Here is an 18,457-nt window from a genome sequence, read left to right as displayed (position 1 = left end):
CCTGTTCTTCAGCCTTCTGCCTAGTTCCCGAAACTCACACTTCAGGAACTCATCCCCCTTCCTACCTATGTCGTTGGTCCCAACATGTATCACGACTTCTAGTTGCTTTCCCTCTCGTACCAGGATGTCATGCACCTGGTCAGAGACATCCCGGACCCTGGCACCCGGGAGGCAACAAACCATGTGGGTTTCCTTCTCACGTCCACAAAATCTCCTGTCCGCTCCCCTGACTATAGAGTCTCCAATGACGACAGCTCTCCTCTTCTCCGTCCCATCCTTCTGCACCACAGGGTCAGACTCAGTGCCAGAGGACCTGCCACCGTGGCTCACGCCTGGTCGGTCATTCTCACCAACAGCATCCAGGACGGTAAACTTATTATTCAGGGGAATAGCTACAGGTGTGCTCTGCACTACCTGTCTACTCTCCTTTGCTTTCCCCCCTCGGACTGTCACCCAATGACCTGCTTCCGGCAGCCTAGGTGTGACTACCTCCCTGTAGCTCTCATCTATGACTGCCTCATTCTCCCTTATGAGTCGAAGGTCATCCAGTTGCTGCCCCAGATTCCTCACACGGTCTTCCAGATCGCCCAGCCGCAAGCACTTCTGGCAGATGTGACTCTGCGGGAGAGGGGAGTTCCCCCAAAACTGCCACATCACACAGGAGAGGCACATCACCATCTCAGGAGTCATTGTAAAGACTAACTGGGAACAAACTCGTCCTCCGCCTCTCGAGTCAAAGCCTCAAAATCTCCACTCCTTCACTGGCCCACTCACTCACTGGCTGCTTTCCACAGGCCACTCCGCTTGAGGTAACCCTCTATTTATTTGTTTGAGCTTTTCAAACTGTTTGGTCACCTGACCTCAATTGCCCAATCAGCTGCTTTCTGCTGAGTCTGAGCTATTCAAATCTTGATTGTCTAATCAACGGCTTTCTGCTGAGCTATTCAAATCTTGCTTGACTTGACTGCATTTTGTCGTTTTCTTCCAGTAACTCTTAATCCCTTTAACAACACAAACCTATCAATCTGTCTTAAATATACTCAATGACTAGATCTTCACAGTCTTCTAGAGCACTGAATTCTTTCAAAACCTTCTGACTGAAATAATTCCTCATCTCAGTTTAAATGGACGTCTCATCATTTTGATATTGTATGCTCAGATCCTAAACTCTCCTACTCATGGAAACATCTTTACCGCATCCACCCTATCCAGGCCTTTCAGTGTCAGTAGGTTTCAATGCGATCACACCCCTCTAACTCCCACACCCTTATCCATCAATCTGAATTCCACCAAGTACAGGCACAACTATCAGACAGCTTTTGATGGTTGTAGAGTTGCTTAACAGATTACACTAAGCTACCTCTGCTAAGTAGAATATGTGTTATCCTACACCAGCTTCTTAATTTTAGGCATGGCTAATGTTGCATTTGCCTACTTCTCTGCACGTCATTGAACTTTACTTGGTGAAAATATTAAGGTTACGATAGTGCAAAATTATGAGATGATATTGTGGATAAGTAAAATGAGCTGCAATAACATATACTTAATCAGGTGAACTGAAAGTTTGGTAACACATGCTACAGAATGTTAACACGTTTCTAACAAGATACAATTGAACTTTAGAAACTTTTAAGCTTTTGTTCTGCATATTAAAAAATCTGATAAACACCAAAAAAATTAGATGATTTCCAGAAAAATACTGTTAAATACAAATAGTTGATTTTAAAAAAAGACATGAAATTGACTTAAATATACATTGTGAATACCTGAAATAAAAGCACCCCTCTTTGTCATTCTCCCGTGCTTTGTTGCAGTTTAGAATGGTGGGCTAAAGATGAAAGTGCAAAGATCATTAACGTTTGAATAAAGACTACATTATGATGAACATACCAACAATATTTACAATACATAAATATTCAACTTGAGAAACAAGCCCCTTTTTAAACTTTATAATTCACAAAAGGACATCCACATAATTTGAATAAAATTCATAAAAACTGTTGGTGATGGTGAAAAATGATTCATTTTAAATTCATTCATCTTTCCAAAATAGCAGTAAAGATATCAGTTCTTTCTTTAAAGAAATACGACAAAGGCCTGGAAACTCTTCTTAATTTGTAGACGCAACACACACAAAATGCTGGTGGAACGCAGCAGGCCAGGCAGCATCTATAGGAAGTAGTACAGTTGACGTTTCGGGCCGAGACCCTTCGACAGGACTAACTTAAAGAAAAGATAGTAAGAGATTTGGAAGTGAGCAGGGGAGGAGGAAATCCAAAATGATAGAAGACAGGAGGGGGTGGGGTGAAGCTAAGAGCTGGAAAGGTGATTGGCAAAAGGGATACACAGCTGGAGAAGGGAAAGGATCATGGGACGAGAGGCCTAGGGAGAAAGAAAGTGGGAAGGAACCTCTCACAATCACTCCTTGCCCGTTCTCCTTCTCCCTCTGGTGCTCCCCTCGCCCTTTCTTTCTCCCTAGGCCTCTCGTCCCATGATCCTTTCCCTTCTGCCAATCACCTTTCCAGCTCTTAGCTTCACCCCTCCCCCTTCTGTCTTCTCCTACAATTTCTGATTTCCCCCTCCTACTTTCCAATCGTTTACTATCTTTTCTTTCAGTTAGTCCTGACGAAGTGTCTTGGCCCAAAGCGTCGACTGTACTTCTTCCTATAGATGCTGCCTGGCCTGCTGTGTTCCACCAGCATTTTGTGTGTGTTGCTTGAATTTCCTGCATCTGCAGATTTCCTCGTGTTTTATTTTGTACACTCCCATTTAACCATACTACCATACCATTTTCACTTTTAAAGATCACGCTTTTGGTTTTGGATAAAAGTGGAAATTTTAGAAGCATGTTATAATGCCCTCTGTTTCTTTTGCTTGAGATAGAGTGATGCATCTTTTTGGTAGTATAATTGTTTCCTTTGTCTATTCCTCCTGAAAGTAAAAGCTTATACAAATAGTTCACTTCAAATTAAATGACAATAACATTGAGAACTTTAAACCTCTCAGAGTGGAAGATTGGGAGTGGGTGTGGAGGAGGGCAATCAGTGATGGGGAATGGGCCGAAAGACCTGTTTCTCTGCCGTAAGACCATAAGCCACAGGAAAAGAATTAAGCCGTTCATCCCAAAGAATCTTAACTTGTGCTGTATTGCTCTATGACTCTAATTATACTTTAAAGTTACTCAATTATTTATTGTGTTTCTAGATGTCCATAATTATACTTTACATTGCTACTTAATTATGCACTTTAATGTGATTGGATTCTGTGACTAGTGGCGTTCCACAGGGATCTGTAACAGGACCCTTGCTGTTTATGATTTGGAGCTGGATGTGGGTGACATGATGAGTTAGTCTTCAGATGAAACTAAGATTGTGGAAATTTTGACAGAGTAGAGGGTATTCTTAGGCTAGAAAAGCTGAGAAATGAAGTTTATGATGCAATTATTATGAGAAGTGTTCTATGATCCTATGACTCTGACTCTTTCAATGGCTCTATTATCCCAGGAGATAAATGACAAGCCAAAAATTATTCTGTTTAATAATAAATTATTTTTTTAAACTTACATTTGATGTTGGTCGCTCTCCTTTCCAGATTCTCATTGTAATATCTGCTGGCTTAATATTCCTCATTGTAGTACCATCTTCAGAAATGACACTAACCACAAAATCTAAGAATTACACCAAAATATTAAAAGGCTTATTATAATGCAATTTTTTACATATATTCAAATTAATTTACAGCAGTTCTAGCTGTAATTAAAGCAAAGTAATGATATACAAGAATTTTTAAGCAAATGTTTATCAACTACCATTTGCCTGGTTACAGTAGAACTCATTGTATTTATTTTACAAGTTCTCCTTCATTTTGTTTAACTAATCCAGTTTCATCAATACAAAATACTAACCTTTCATTTTCAAATGAAACTGTTCACGATTCATAATTAAAACTGTAAGCTGAAACTGTTATCTCTGCGAACCCCTCCCCAAGTTCATAATAAAGAAATTACTTCATTTTATTGACATGTGTTCATCTATGCCCAGCAAGGCATCAAATCTCAATTTGAGGAAAAACCTCTCCATTGCAAACATATGAAATGGTTTGTGCCTCCATCAACTCCTCCGAGTGCAAGGTTTAAGCTTCAATTGTATTCAGGAGCCTCATCTCCTTTGCAATCAGTTTCACAATTATCTTTCTTTTCTCCCTCTATATTAACTATTCTGTGAATAGGTCCTCACGATACATCAAGGCCTTCAAATTTTATATGCCTCATTATTTTATAGTCTCCAATGAATATGCGACCAGTCATGAACAGGTACTGTTACTTAGATGAACTTCCAGAGGACAGTCCATAAATCCCCCAAGGATTATCTTTAGTTTAAGTTGAAGTAATGGGTTGGTAAATATGTTATTGGCCTGCTTAGGAAAGTGACAAAATAACCTGGTGCAAAAGTTGATAGTATTTGACGAGTATAAATATATGCAATGGAACAAAAAGTATTCTTGCTATTCATAAATAATCTAGGTGATAAAGTAACATGTTCAAGTTTGATGATGGCAGAGAAGATAGCTGACATATAAACATAGATAGAAGCAACTGTGAAAGGTGTTCAAGGAACTATTTATTTAACAGAATATAACTATTTCAAGTTCTTGATTTAGAGGAACACACTGTGTTGGGACTTATTTATCCCGATACTTCACAAGGAGGACTATTAGGATTCTCCAACATTACTGTGGTATAGAGCTGGAGTATTACTTAAGCTGCACTCATCAAGGCAAGTGGAGAATATGTTATCATGCTTTTGACATGCCTTGTAGATGGTCAGGTCACGCCCAGGACTTTGTGCAGTATTGAGTTTAATTGGGATTCCTGGCTGAAAGTGTGGAGGCAGAGGAATGGTTTTAAATTACTTTACATTAAAATTTTAAATGCTTTTACTTGTTTTTTAATAAAAAATTTAAAAATGTTTACATATTAATTCCAATTTTATAAGTAAGAACATAAGAAAGATTTAAAATTTGAAAATTGGAAGGCTTGATGAGCTCTGCCCCCAACTTTCCCTTCTACAAGATCTACCTGGCACATTTCATAGGTACAGGCACCCACACTACACAGCCCAAGCCCAGATGCTACTCAGAGTGCAGAAGACCAGCAAGTTAAGCCTTGCCATTCACCCTGGATATCTGATTGCCCAAGGTAACAAGCTGGATACAATTTTTGAGCAAGGTTCGATTAGGGTGATATTAATTTTTGATGACAGTTAAAGTATGGTTTTGCGAGGATAATAATGGCAGGATATTGTTGGACCAAATTAAGTATCAGCCTCCTGTTGCTTGAGGTGAACTGCAAGTTGACAGAGGTGAAAGTGCCTTTTCAGTGTATTTGATACGCAGTTCAGTGTTTCCCTAAAATGAGAAAATACTGGAAACACACCACAGATCAGACAGCCTTTTAAAAACACAATAAGCTGGTTCAGGTCACATTCATCACTGCTTTCTAGAGATGCGGCCTGACCTGCTGAGTGTTTCTAGCGTTTTATTTACATCTGCATTTTCAGATGTTTTCACTTTCAATGTAGCAATTATGGTAGAATAGTAGCTTTGAGGCTATTTGAAATACATTACAGTATAATGGACGTTTCATTTTTGTGGCTATCAAATAGTTTTTATAGTCAATGTTAAATAAGATTTTTCAAACTTATGAACACAATTTACATTTATGAACAGTCTGAACTTGTAACTATGGATTGTTAGCTCAATTCTTTGGCTCCCTGATCTGGTAATTTAACCAGTCTGGCATCACCTCCAATTCTTTCAAATACCAGACGCTATATCAAAATATCATAGATGCTAGAAACATGAAACAAAACAGCAGAGAAAATAATTAACATTTCAGGTCAATAATATTTCATTAGGATTGGTGAAAACACCAGATTTGATAAAGGATTAACTAACTTTGTTTCTGTCTCTGCAAAGATGCTAGTTAATGCATTGAGTACTTTCATATAGCATTTGCCATTTTATTACAGATAGCATTGGGTCAATATTTTTTTATTATCCAGGAAATCAATGTAGCAAGTGCCTTTGCATACAAATGGCATCATCTGCAAATCTCGTGCTTATAGCCCGCATGCATGTTGAACAAATAACTAGTTTACCAATGATATGTACATCTTTATTACACTAAGGCTGGAATATAAGCACAAGGGAGTGTTACTACAAAATTGGTAACATTTTTGTGCCAAAGGTCTCTCGAAAATGTGATAGCTTCACTACGGCTCAGAAGCATCCTGGGTCAGTAAAACTATATTCTACCACAATCTAATTGATAAATCAGTTTATTATTTCACATGTACTGAAGTGCAGTTAAAAAACTTTGTATGCCATCCATACAGATTATTTCATTACACAAATGCATTGAGAAAGTACAAGGGAAAACAGTAACAACTCTCCTCCCATCTGGTAGGCACTGTAGGAGCCTCTGCTCCCACACCAGCAGGCACAGGAAGAGCTTCTTCCCTGAGGCTGTGACCCTGCTGAACCTCACATCACAGCGTTAAGCTGTATTGCACCCATATTGTACTGTCTCAGTATCTTTATATTTGTGTGCTTGTAGCACTTTTTATTTGCAGTTATTTTGTAAATAACACTATTCTTTGCATTTCTGGTTAGATGCTAACTGCATTTATTTCATTGGCTTTGTATCTGTACTCGGCACAATGACAATAAAGTTGAATTTAATCTAATCTAATTTACTTTACTTAAATGGCAAGATACGTGGAGTCTATAGAGGGCCATTGAGTTTTCAATGATGTGCTCAACTATATCCACAATTCTTCGCAGTTTCTTGCAGTCACCAGCAGAGCAGTTATGATGCACCTAGTTCAGATGCTTTCTACAATACATTGATTAAAAATGGTGAATAGGTCAAAAGGACATGCCAAATTTTCTTAGTTTCCAGAGGACACAAGAGTGCCCGTGATGTCTACATGATTGTGCTAGACATTCATTCCTAGGATCTTCTATAGATGTGTAGTGAAGAGTATATTGACTGTATGCATCACAGCATAGTCTGGAAACACCAGTGTCCTTAAACTGAAAATCCTACGAATAGTGGAGGATACTCCACTCAAACATTGTAAGTTCAAAAGTAAATTTTATTATCAGAGTACATATGTGTCACCACCTAGAACCCTGAGATTCTTTTTCCTGCAGGCATACTCAGCAAATCTATAGAATAGCAACTATAACAAGATTCAATGAAAGATCAAGCAGAGTGTAAAAGACAGCAAACTGTGCAAATGCAAAGATAAATAAATTGCAATAACCAGAACATGAAATAAAAAGACCGAGGCCTTAAAGTAAGTTCATTGGTTGTGGGAACATCTCAGTAGATGGGCAGTTGATTATAGTTATCCCCTTTTAAGAGGTTGATGATTAGATAGAAACATAGAAAATAGGTGCAGGAGTAGGCCATTTGGCCCTTCGAGCCTGCACCACCATTCAGTATGATCATCCAACTCAGAACCCTGTACCTGCTTTCTCTCCATACCCCCTGATCCCTTTAGCCACAAGGGCCATATCTAACTTCCTCTTAAATATAGCCAATGAACCAGCCTCAACTGCTTCCTGTGGCAGAGAATTCCACAGATTCACCACTCTCTGTGTGAAGAAGTTTTTCCTCATCTCGGTCCTAAAAGGTTTTCCCTTCATCCTTAAACTGTGACCCCTCGTTCTGGACTTCCCCAACATCGGAAACAACCTTCCTGCATCTAGCCTGTCCAAACCCTTTAGAATTTTATACGTTTCAATAAGATCCCCCCTCAATCTTCTAAATTCTAGTGAGTATAAGCCTAGTCGATCCAGTCTTTCTTCATATGAAAGTCCTGCCATCCCAGGAATCAATCTGGTGAACCTTCTTTGTACTCCCTCTATGGCAAGAATGTCTTTCCTCAGATTAGGGGACCAAAACTGCACACAATATTCTAGGTGCGGTCTCACCAAGGCCTTGTACAACTGCAGTAGAACCTCCCTGCTCTTGTACTCAAATCCTTTTGCTATGAATGCCAACATACCATTTGCCTTTTTCACCACCTGTTGTACCTGCATGCCCACCTTCAATGACTGGTGTACAATGACACCCAGGTCTCATTGCACTTCCCATTTTCCTAATCGGCCACCATTCAGATAATAATCTGTTTTCCTGTTCTTGCAACCAAAATGGATAACCTCACAATTATCCACATTAAATTGCATCTGCCATGAATTTGCCCACTCACCTAACCTATCCAAGTCACCCTGCATCCTCCTCACAGCTAACATCACCGCCCAGCTTCGTGTCATCCGCAAACTTGGAGATGCTGCATTTAATTCCCTCGGCTAAATCATTAATATATATTGTAAATAACTGGGGTCCCAGCACTGAGCCTTGCAGTACCCCACTAGTCGCTGCCAGCCATTCTGAAAAGGTCCCGTTTACTCCCACTCTTTGCTTCCTGTCTGCCAACCAATTCTCTATCCACATCAATACCATACCCCCAATACCGTGTGCTTTAAGTTTGCACACTAATCTCCTGTGTGGGACCTTGTCAAAAGCCTTTTGAAAATCCAAATATACCACATCCACTGGCTCTCCCCTATCCACTCTACTAGTTACATCTTCAAAAAATTCTATAAGATTTGTCAGACATGATTTTCCTTTCACAAATCCATGCTGACTTTGTGCGATGATTTTACCGCTTTCCAAATGTGCTGTTATCACATCTTTGATAACCGACTCTAGCATTTTCCCCACCACCGATGTCAGGCTAACCGGTCTATAATTCTCCAGTTTTTCTCCCCCTCCTTTTTTAAAAAGTGGGGTTACATTAGCCACTTAGATTATTAGATCTTTGAATGCTTGCCATTGCATATCCACTGTCAATCCTTTAAGTATCATTTCCCAGTCTATCTTAGCTAATTCACGTCTCATACCTTCAAAGTTACCCTTAAGTTCAGAACCTTTGTTTCTGAATTAACTCTGTCACTCTCCATCTTAATGAAGAATTCCACCATATTATGGTCAGCCTTACCCAAGGGGCCTCGCACGACAAGATTGCTAACTAACCCTTCCTCATTGCTCAATACCCAATCTAGAATGGCCTGCTCTCTAGTTGGTTCCCCGACATGTTGGTTCAGAAAACCATCCCGCATACATTCCAAGAAATCCTCTTCCTCAGCACCCTTACCAATTTGGTTCACCCAAAGTGGCCCTTTTTGATTTTTGCCCTGGATTTGCCTGCCTGCCACTTTTACTTTTCACCTTACTACTTTTTGCTTCTACCCTCATTTTACACCCCTCTGTCTCTCTGCACTTGTTCCCCTCTCCCTGCCACATTAGTTTAAATCCTCCTGAACAGCAGTAGCAAACGCTCCCCCTAGGACATTGGTTCCAGTCCAGCCCAGGTGCAGACCATCCTGTTTGTACCGGTCCCACCTCCCCCAGAACTGGTTCCAATGCCCCAGAAATTTGAATCCCTCCACCTTGAGGGATAGTAACTGTTCTTGAAGATGGTGGTAAGAGTTCTAAGGCTCTTATACTGTCTATCTGATGGCAGCAAGAAAAGAGCATGGCCTGGGTGGTGAGAATCTTTGATTCAGGAGGCTGCTTTTCTACTACAGCATTTCACGTAGGCGTGCTCACAGGCAAAGCCCTCCCAACCATTGACATCTACATTAAATGCTGTTGCAGAATAAACAGCATCCATTATCAGGGACCTCCACCAACCAGGACATGCCCTCTTCTCACTGCTGCCATCAGGAAGATGGTACAGGAGCCTCAGGACTCATACCATCAGGTTCAACATCAGTTATGACCCCTCAACCATCAGAGCTCTTGAACCAAAGAGGATAACTTCACAACTTCATTTGCCCCATCATCTCATGTTCTCACAGTCAATGAACTCACTTTCAATTACTCTTCATCTCATGTTCTCAATATTTATTGCTTATTTATATTATTAATTCTTCATTTTCTATTGGCATAGCTTGTTGTCTTCTGCACTTTGGTTAACACTCCAGTTGGACAGCCTTTCACTGATTTTGTTATGGTTGTATTCTAGAGATTCATTAAGTATGCCCACAAGAAAATGAATCTCAGGGTTGTATATGGCAACATATATTTGCTTTGAACTTTAGAAGCTCTCAACCTTCTTGACCCCGGTACTGTTGATGTAAACAGGAGTATATGCACCATATAGCTTCCTAAATTCAATGACTAGTGCTTTCACTCTGATGACGCTGAAGGAAAGGCTGGTGTAATAACATCACGTCACAAGGCTTTTGCCCTCTTTCTTGTACTCCAATTCATTGTGATTTCAGATTCAGCCCATTACAGTGGTATCTTCTGTAAACTTGTAGATGGAGTTACCACAGAATCTGGCCATGCAGTCAAAAACATGCAAAGAGTAAATTAAGGAGCTGAAGGTGCAGCCTTGTGAAAAACCAGTGTTGAGTATAATCGTGATCCCTATTTCTCCTGGTAAGAGTTTGGAAATTAATTTGCTTGGAATTATAGTACTGAAGACAAAGCTGTAGTCAACAAACAATAGTCTAATGTGCCATCTAGACTGTCTAAATGCTCTAAATGAGTGAGCAAGGAGGTGGATCTGCCACAGATCTGTTTTTGTGATAGGTGAATTTCAGTGGGTCAAGATTCACTGGGAGGCTGGAATTGATGTGTTATTATCAGTCTCCTGAAGCACTTCACAATGATGAATGTTACAGCCACCAGGCACTAGGCATTAAAGCACGTGATCCTATTTTTCTTTGTATCTGGGGTGACAGTGGTTATTTTAAAGCAGGTGGAAACTTCATGTTAAAAACATCTGCAAACACCCTTGTCAGTGGATCTAAGGACACACCTGGGCCACCATCCAGGCCAGAAGCTTTCTGCAAGTTCTCTGACTGGAACACCGATCTGATGTCTTTAATGTGTTCAGGTACATTGGAGGCTGTCAGAATGTGTGGTGGCATTCCAATCCCTTCTGTTCAAAACACTCATAGAATGGATTTAAGCTCATTAGAAGGGGAGCACTATTGTTGGTAATGCTGCCCACCTGTTTTATAACTTATTAGTAAACCCTGGCACAACTCATCCCCTCCACTTCTTGTTCTGCCTAATGACACCATTTAGACCATCTTGTGAATTGAAAAGCTCTTAAGTGGTATGAGCAATCAGATGAATCAGGTGTAAGCCATGTTTCAGTGAAGCAGTGCACGCAGCAGTCCCTCAGCTCTTTGATAGATCAGTTTCGCGCTTAGTTCATCTACTTTGTTCTCAATGGCCTTGACATAACCTAATAGAATGCTAGAGGTAGGTGGCTGGGGAAATCTTGAATCAACAGAGTTCAATCTATACTCTTATGCCTTGAAACACTTGTCACTTCATCATTAACACTGCTGCAGACCTCGCATCCTAATCTTGTATCATGCATATATAGGTAGGATCTGAACATGGTAATTGGCCTGTTGATATGGCAGGGAAAAGATAAGGACCAATAAGAGGGTTTATACACACATCCACTTTAAAGAATGTGGGTGGGATTCACAGAGTCGTGTATGGGATACGATGGAAAGTGTAATGTAAAATACCTGGTGTATGAGCATTTCTTCCAAAAACAATGCATGAAATTTTGAGGACTAAACGTCAAGCCTGCGCTGGCTTTTGCTCGAAGTATGCTATCCATACTATTCAGCATAGAAGTAGTGCACAATTCTATTCATCTTTGCATCTTTCTTTTCCACAGCCTCCTCCCCATTCTCAGTTCTTGTTCTTCCCAATTCTCAAACTCCTTCCTTAATCCAACACTTCTCCCTTACATCAATCCCTTTATTCCTCCTCTTGCATTTTTCTCTTTTAATCTTTCTTCCAACCAGTTGTCCTCCTTTTGTACTTCATTTGCCCCTTTTATCTCATGTATTAATTGTGGTATTGAGTAGCTCTCCACATAACTGCTGCTTTTGGTGGTTAGCATACAGATTTGGTATTGCAGTTTTAGGTGGATCAGGCAAACTTCCCTACCAGACTCAGACCAGGAATGCTGCAAATAGCAAAACAAATCCTATTTCAAGTGATACTGGATCATATAAAAGAGGATGGATGCAGCAAATTATAGATCTAATGTACAGTACACAAATTATAGAAGTATTGAACATATAGCCCCAGGCCAAAGAAGCAAAGTCAATCAACCAATTTCTATTTGCATGTTTTACAAATAAGATCATACATACCTGGAAAAATTCCACCAGCAACAAGAGGTACACTTTTGTCGTATTCCACATGCAAGCGAGTAGGTTTGTTGGGGTCTGGGATTACATTCACTTTGATTATTGGCCCTTCCAATGCAGTTTTATTAATGATAGCTTTAACTTGTAATGTATACTCTCCCCTGAAATACAAAAGATAACCTATGCAATAAAATGTTTTTAACATTTGTAATTATTGCCTGTAAGACTAATAGAATACACTATGAAAGCAATCTTACTCCCAGAAAGCTAAATTGATTTTAAATATTAAACAACTTTCATCAATGTGCAACTTGAGGCTAATATACCATTCTTTTAATGATATCTACAACACTAATCTATTTACACCAATTTAATTTTAACATGAGAAAATTTGCATTTTTGTAAAGATTAGCTTTAATCAAGTGAGCTTGATTGATCTTTCATTGCTAACATAATCATCCAGTTTAGTTTTCAACACAAACAATCCAGTTCATAGAGTAACACAGCATGACCCAATTCACCCATGACAATCAATGTGCCTTTCTGAGCTAAACCCACTTGACCCATATCCTTCTAAACTTTCCCTATCCATGAACCTGCCCAAATGCCTTCTAAATGTTGAAAATAAAAATACACCCAACCCTTTCACCTCTTTTGGCAACTTAATCTACCTTCCCTGTCTTTGTAAATACTTGCCTCTCAGATCTCCTTTAAATCTTTACCATTGCATCTTAAATCTATCCCCTCTAGCGTTAAGACTCTCATACTTTGGAAAAATGACTGACCATGCAGCATATCCATGCTGTTCATGATCTAATAAGCATCTACAATGTCACCCCTCAATCTCCTTTACTTTAGGGAGTATCACCCAGTTTAATCAATCCCTCCTAAAACTCAATCCCTCAATTCTAGGCAATATCCTTGTAAATCTACCAACACCTGGTATAGTTGTCGCAACTCCTGCATTCAATGCCCTGATCCACACAAGCAAGCATGCTACATGCCTTCTTCAATATCCTGTCTACTAGTGTCACCACTTATAGTGGTAAGAGTTCCTCTGTCCCTGTACCCATCAGTCACTCTATTCTACAACATTCCACATGGCTCTGCCATTCACCATGTATGACCTGTCCTGGTTTAACTTTCCAAAATGTAACACATTGCACTTCACAAACAAGAAAAAATCTTCAGACGCTGAAAATCCTAGCAACACACACAAAATGCTGAAGGAAATCAGCAGGTCAGGCAGCATCTATGTAAAAAAGTACAGTCAACATTTTGGACTGTTGCACTTCTCCAAGTTGATTACACTCTATTGCCCCTTTGCTCCCTTTCCTCAGTTGATCCAGACCCTGTTGTAACCTTAGACAATCTTCTTCACTGTTCACACCACCAAATTTGGAGTCATCCACAAACATGCTAATCATGCCATGTCTTCTCTAATCTATATCACAAATATACAGTAGGGGACAAACAGGGGCTCTGCACCAATCTCTGCAGGACACTATTGGTCCCAGGCCACCATCTGACTCCTTCCTTTGGGTCAACTGGCTACTTTACCTTGAACACCATGTGATCTAATTTCCTAGTCCAGCCTACCACAGGTAATCGCATGTAAGAAAAGTCATTCCTGTCACTATCCACGCGGGCCTTAGCACGGCCTCTGGTAATGTCCACTGCCTTGCGTGCATCTTGGTCACCTATTCAAAAAAGCTACGAAATTTGAGACATAACTTCCCATCGCCATGCAGTTTTGCACTAATGACTATCATGCTCAATTTGACTTTGAAAACCAGGTGCAGATCTATTGCACTTGAGAGAACTCGGCCTTTTTTCCTTGGAGCGTCAGAGGATGAGAGGTGTCCTGATAGAGGTGTACAAGGTGATGAGAGGCCTTGATTGTGTGGATAGTCAGAGGCTTTTTCCCAGGGCTGAAATGGTTAGCACGAGAAGGCACAGTTTTAAGGTGCTTGGAAGTAGGTACAGAGGAGATGTCAGGAGTAAGCTGGGTTTTTTTTTTTAAACACAGAGAGTGGTGAGTTCATGGAATGGGGTATCAGTGACAGTGGTGGAGGCAGATATGATAGAGTCTTTTAAGAGACTCCTGGACAGGTACATGGAGCTCAGAAAAATAGAGGGTTATGGGTAACCCTAGGTAATTTCTACGGTAAGGACATGTTTGGTACAGCTTTGTGGGCTGAAGGGCCTGTATTGTGCTGCAGTTTTTCTATGTTTCTAAAGCACACTTAATGACTGTTCAACCAAACCTGAACTACACTCAGGCACCAAAGTTGCAGTTAACAACTTCTGCTGAAAAACATTGTTTTTGAGTTCAGACAATAGCTTTAAGTTTAACAGTAAAGCAGCAATATTAAGTTCCTTCGTTTTAGGTTCATATTTTCCAATGGGGATGAACAAAATTCTTACAATTAACAAAATACGCAAAAAACATTGGAGATACTTTTCATGTTAGGCAGTATTGGTGCAAAAGGTAACAGTGAATATTTCAGGTAAAAAAATTCCCAAGAGAGGGTAAATTCTTGCACACTGCAATTTTATCCTTCTTACATTTCCCATACAGTAAAACAGCCTCCAGTGAAGTGATGAAATTACTGGATCAGGAAAGAATATAATAATGTGAGTTATTTAATTGCCTCAAAAACTAGCTTTAAGTTTGAACTAAACCAGGCAAGCTACATAGAGAGCAGATTACAGCAGGAACTCAATGGGAAGGGGTGGGTTATTCAACATCTGTGAAGGTGAAAGGAACCAAGTTCCTCCAGTGTTTTTTTTCCAAATTAGATAAACGTAAGCTACAGTTGGGCATGAGGGACAAGAGACTATGCTGAAATCTCAGATGAAAAAAGAAAAACTGGAGGAATTCAGCAGGTCAAGTAGTACCAGTGGAGGAAAACGATAACTGACACTTCAGGTCCAGACTCTACATCAAGACAATGCAGGTTTGATTCCAAAATCAACTATGACTTTGCCAGCAGTTTTTCCCTTTGAAAAGATTAATAGGTTAAGACTGGTTAAAAAAAAGCTGTTTTTACCAAGTTACATAAGCATATAATTAAATTAAAAATTGGTTTTTGCAATTGAAAAGATTAGCATCAGAAGATGAAAAAAACTTATGATTCAGCAAATTGTAAATAGAACAAACCGGATGAGAGTGAACCAATAAGACATAACAGGGTGGTTTTTGGTTTTCAGGGAAGAGAAATAAATCAGAATAAAAAAAAATTGTGTAATCAAACCACAGTTTACATCTTCATGGCTGGGAACACAGGGAAAAAAAATCACGGGGAAACCAAATGTCAAGTAATAATATTGAAATTAGAAGTAATTAATATTAGCAAATACTAGTAAATACTACATTGGAGAAAAATAGCTTACAAAATCTCTGAACATGAAAGTCTGCATCTTAATATTTTAAAAGTTGAGGCTACTGGAAGGGTAGTGCAAGATTTGATATTCAATTTACCCTATATTTAGAATAGTTCCTGCTGATTGGCTGAAAGTGTACCTCAGCCTTATACAAATGAGGAAGGAAACAAAGCAGGAAACAGTAGGCCAGTTAGTTTAACATCACTTGTACAGAAAATGCTAAGAGCTATCAAGGATTAAAAGCAAAGCAATTAAAAACTTATTTGTACAACTTAAATGTACAAAACTAAAGAATTTTTGAGTAAAATAGACAAGGGGTCTCAGTGGATGAAAGCTTATGGATATTAAAATCATCCAATACAACAGACTGCGTAGACACATGACACTAAGTAATATACTCTCTGGCCACGTTATTAGGCACAGGTGTGAAACCCAGTGTACTCTTCTACTGCTGTAGCCCATCCACTTCAAGGTTCGATATGTTGTGCATTCAGAGATGCTCTTCTGAACACCACTGTTGTAATGCGTGGTTGTTTGAGTTCCAGTTGCCTTCTTGTCAGCATGTGCCAGTCTGGCTATTCTCCTCAGACCTCTCATATCAATATGAGATGGTCACAGAAGTGCCACTCATTGGATTTTTTTGTTTTGTTTTTGTAACCATTCTCTGTGAGCTCTAGAGACAGTTGTGTGTGAAAGTCCCAGGAGATCAGCAGTTTCTGAGATACTGAAACCACCCTGTCTGGCACCAACAGTCATTCAACGGTTAGTCACTTAGATCACATTTCTTCCCCATTCTGATGTTTGGCCCGAACAACAACTGAACTTTTTGACCATGTCTGTATGCCTTTATGCACTGATTGATGTCACATGATTGGGTATTTGCATGAATGAGGTGTACAGCACAGATGTACCTAATAGTCACTGAGTATATAACAGCATTGAGGCAGAACAAGCTAACTAAGAATTGAAGTAAAAAGTTAAATATTCAGATTACAAATATGAAAGACATTGCTGAGATCACATATGGATTAACTACTCAATTTTCACCTGCTTATCCGAGGACACAAGTCTGAAAAGTGCAACAAAACTTCATGAAAATGATCCATGCTGCACACTTAGCTCATGTCTCCAAGATTGAAAAAGAATTGGAAAGCTAAGTGAACAAATGTCAGTGGCCCCTCCCAGGCCAACATCATGAACAGTGGGGTACTAACTACTCTGAACAGGCCATATTGTTTTTATGCTTGATAGATAGTTCTTATAATTTATTTATATTTCTATTTATTTAGAGAAATAGGGTAGAACAAGTCCTTCTGATCCAACAAGCTGCACTGCCCAATGACCCACCTATTTAACCCCAATTTACAATGACCAATTAACTTACTAATCGGTATGTCTTTGGTCTGTGGGAGGAAACCAGAGTTCCTTGGAGGAAACTCACTTGCTTATGGGTAGCAACTGAATGGTGCCAGAGGTTTTTGCCGACCTGGGCAACTTCTTCGAGTTCATCCAGAAACAGCTTAAATCTCCTGTTCTCATGAGTCTTTCCCCCCTTTTTAAGGTGGTTGGAATCTTGTGTGAGTCCATGATCTACAGCTGTGCTCAAACTGCATTCTTCACGAATGATGGATTCTCACTCTTTGGAATTTGCCGAGCACCCTGCGCTTCCAGGAGCGGCTTGGAAGATGTGCACCTTCAGGATGCAGGGCCCTGTCCCTGTGGATGACCCAGTTCCTTGTGGATGTTGCAAACCAAAGCATCCTGGAACACTGAAATATCAAGGCAGCGGACACAGCTGTTGGAGGCCTCAGCACTCCAGCAGGTGAGAGAGCACATGATCTCTCTCTCGACCGTGAGAGTCCACTGATTCTTGAGTTGAGGAAACTTAAAATAACAATAAAATAGTGAGCTACTAGCCACCCCTCTCGCTGTGGCAGGAACAATGCCTCTCTCCCCCTTGTTAGTGAGAGAGAAAGTCTGCTGAGATGTTGAAGTGATGGGATGGAGAGTAATTTTGATGGCTTACAGATCATGGTCTCTGGGGGCTTGCAATTGCTTGGTGGGAGGTGGGGACAAGTGGGATGGTTGATGATTTGCAGCTGCTTGTGCAGGGGGGAGGGAAAGCTTTGGGGATAATTTTTTTTTGTCATTCATTCATTCTTCGGTTTCTTTCTCCCTGTTTCATGCATGTCTACGAAGAACATGGATTTCCAGTTGTATACTGTACACATCTGTGAAGATTAAATCGTACCACTGAACTATGACAGCCTGAGCTACAGCAACATTGTGCTAACAACTATGCTGTTATGGCACCCCACAGAATTTAGTGATGTAAATTCCCTGCATGTCCAAGTGGACAGTGAAAAAGATTAAAATGATGTGCTCAAAAACGTCTGGAGAAGTGCAACATTCTCATTCACTCCTGGGAGCCTCTAGACCAGGGGTGTCAAACTCATTTTAGGTCACGGGCCGGATTGGGCAAAATACAGCTTCATGCGGGCCAGATCAGTCGGACGCGTGCGAACGCAGCTTTCATTGCCTCCGTTTTTTCAGCCTGTTCTCATGTGTCTCAGTCTCTGCTATAACTACAAAGTGTTTCACTTCACAAATTCCGTTTCTTATGAAGAAGACTGCTGAGCAAGCATTATTTTTATGATTGGTATTAACTTACAATCATAGGCTTCATATCGCCGGGCCATTAATAATTAAAATAATAGATCTATCTAAAATGATCTCGCGGGCCGGATATAATTGTACGCCGGGCCGGATATGGCCCGCGGACCTTGAGTTTGACACCTATGCT

At 40.1% G+C, this 18,457-nt stretch overlaps 1 protein-coding gene across 2 annotated transcripts in view; it reads right to left on the bottom strand.

Annotated features, from left to right (window-relative positions):
• smchd1 (structural maintenance of chromosomes flexible hinge domain containing 1) overlaps positions 1-18,457 on the bottom strand; it is a 185,485-nt gene that overhangs the window by 53,017 nt on the left and 114,011 nt on the right. For both annotated transcript variants that reach the window (XM_073043659.1, XM_073043666.1), the window contains 3 exons: positions 12,271-12,428; positions 3,564-3,667; positions 1,767-1,828 (listed from right to left, as the gene is read on the bottom strand). In XM_073043659.1, the coding sequence (XP_072899760.1) occupies positions 1,767-1,828; positions 3,564-3,667; positions 12,271-12,428 (324 nt within the window). The remainder of the gene's footprint in view (positions 1-1,766; positions 1,829-3,563; positions 3,668-12,270; positions 12,429-18,457) is intronic.

This window comes from Hemitrygon akajei, chromosome 1 (assembly GCF_048418815.1).
Source record: "Hemitrygon akajei chromosome 1, sHemAka1.3, whole genome shotgun sequence".
Taxonomy (NCBI): domain Eukaryota; kingdom Metazoa; phylum Chordata; class Chondrichthyes; order Myliobatiformes; family Dasyatidae; genus Hemitrygon; species Hemitrygon akajei.
The sequence above is the reverse complement of the archived record's forward strand: the minus strand, read 5'-3'. Positions and strand labels throughout refer to the sequence as shown.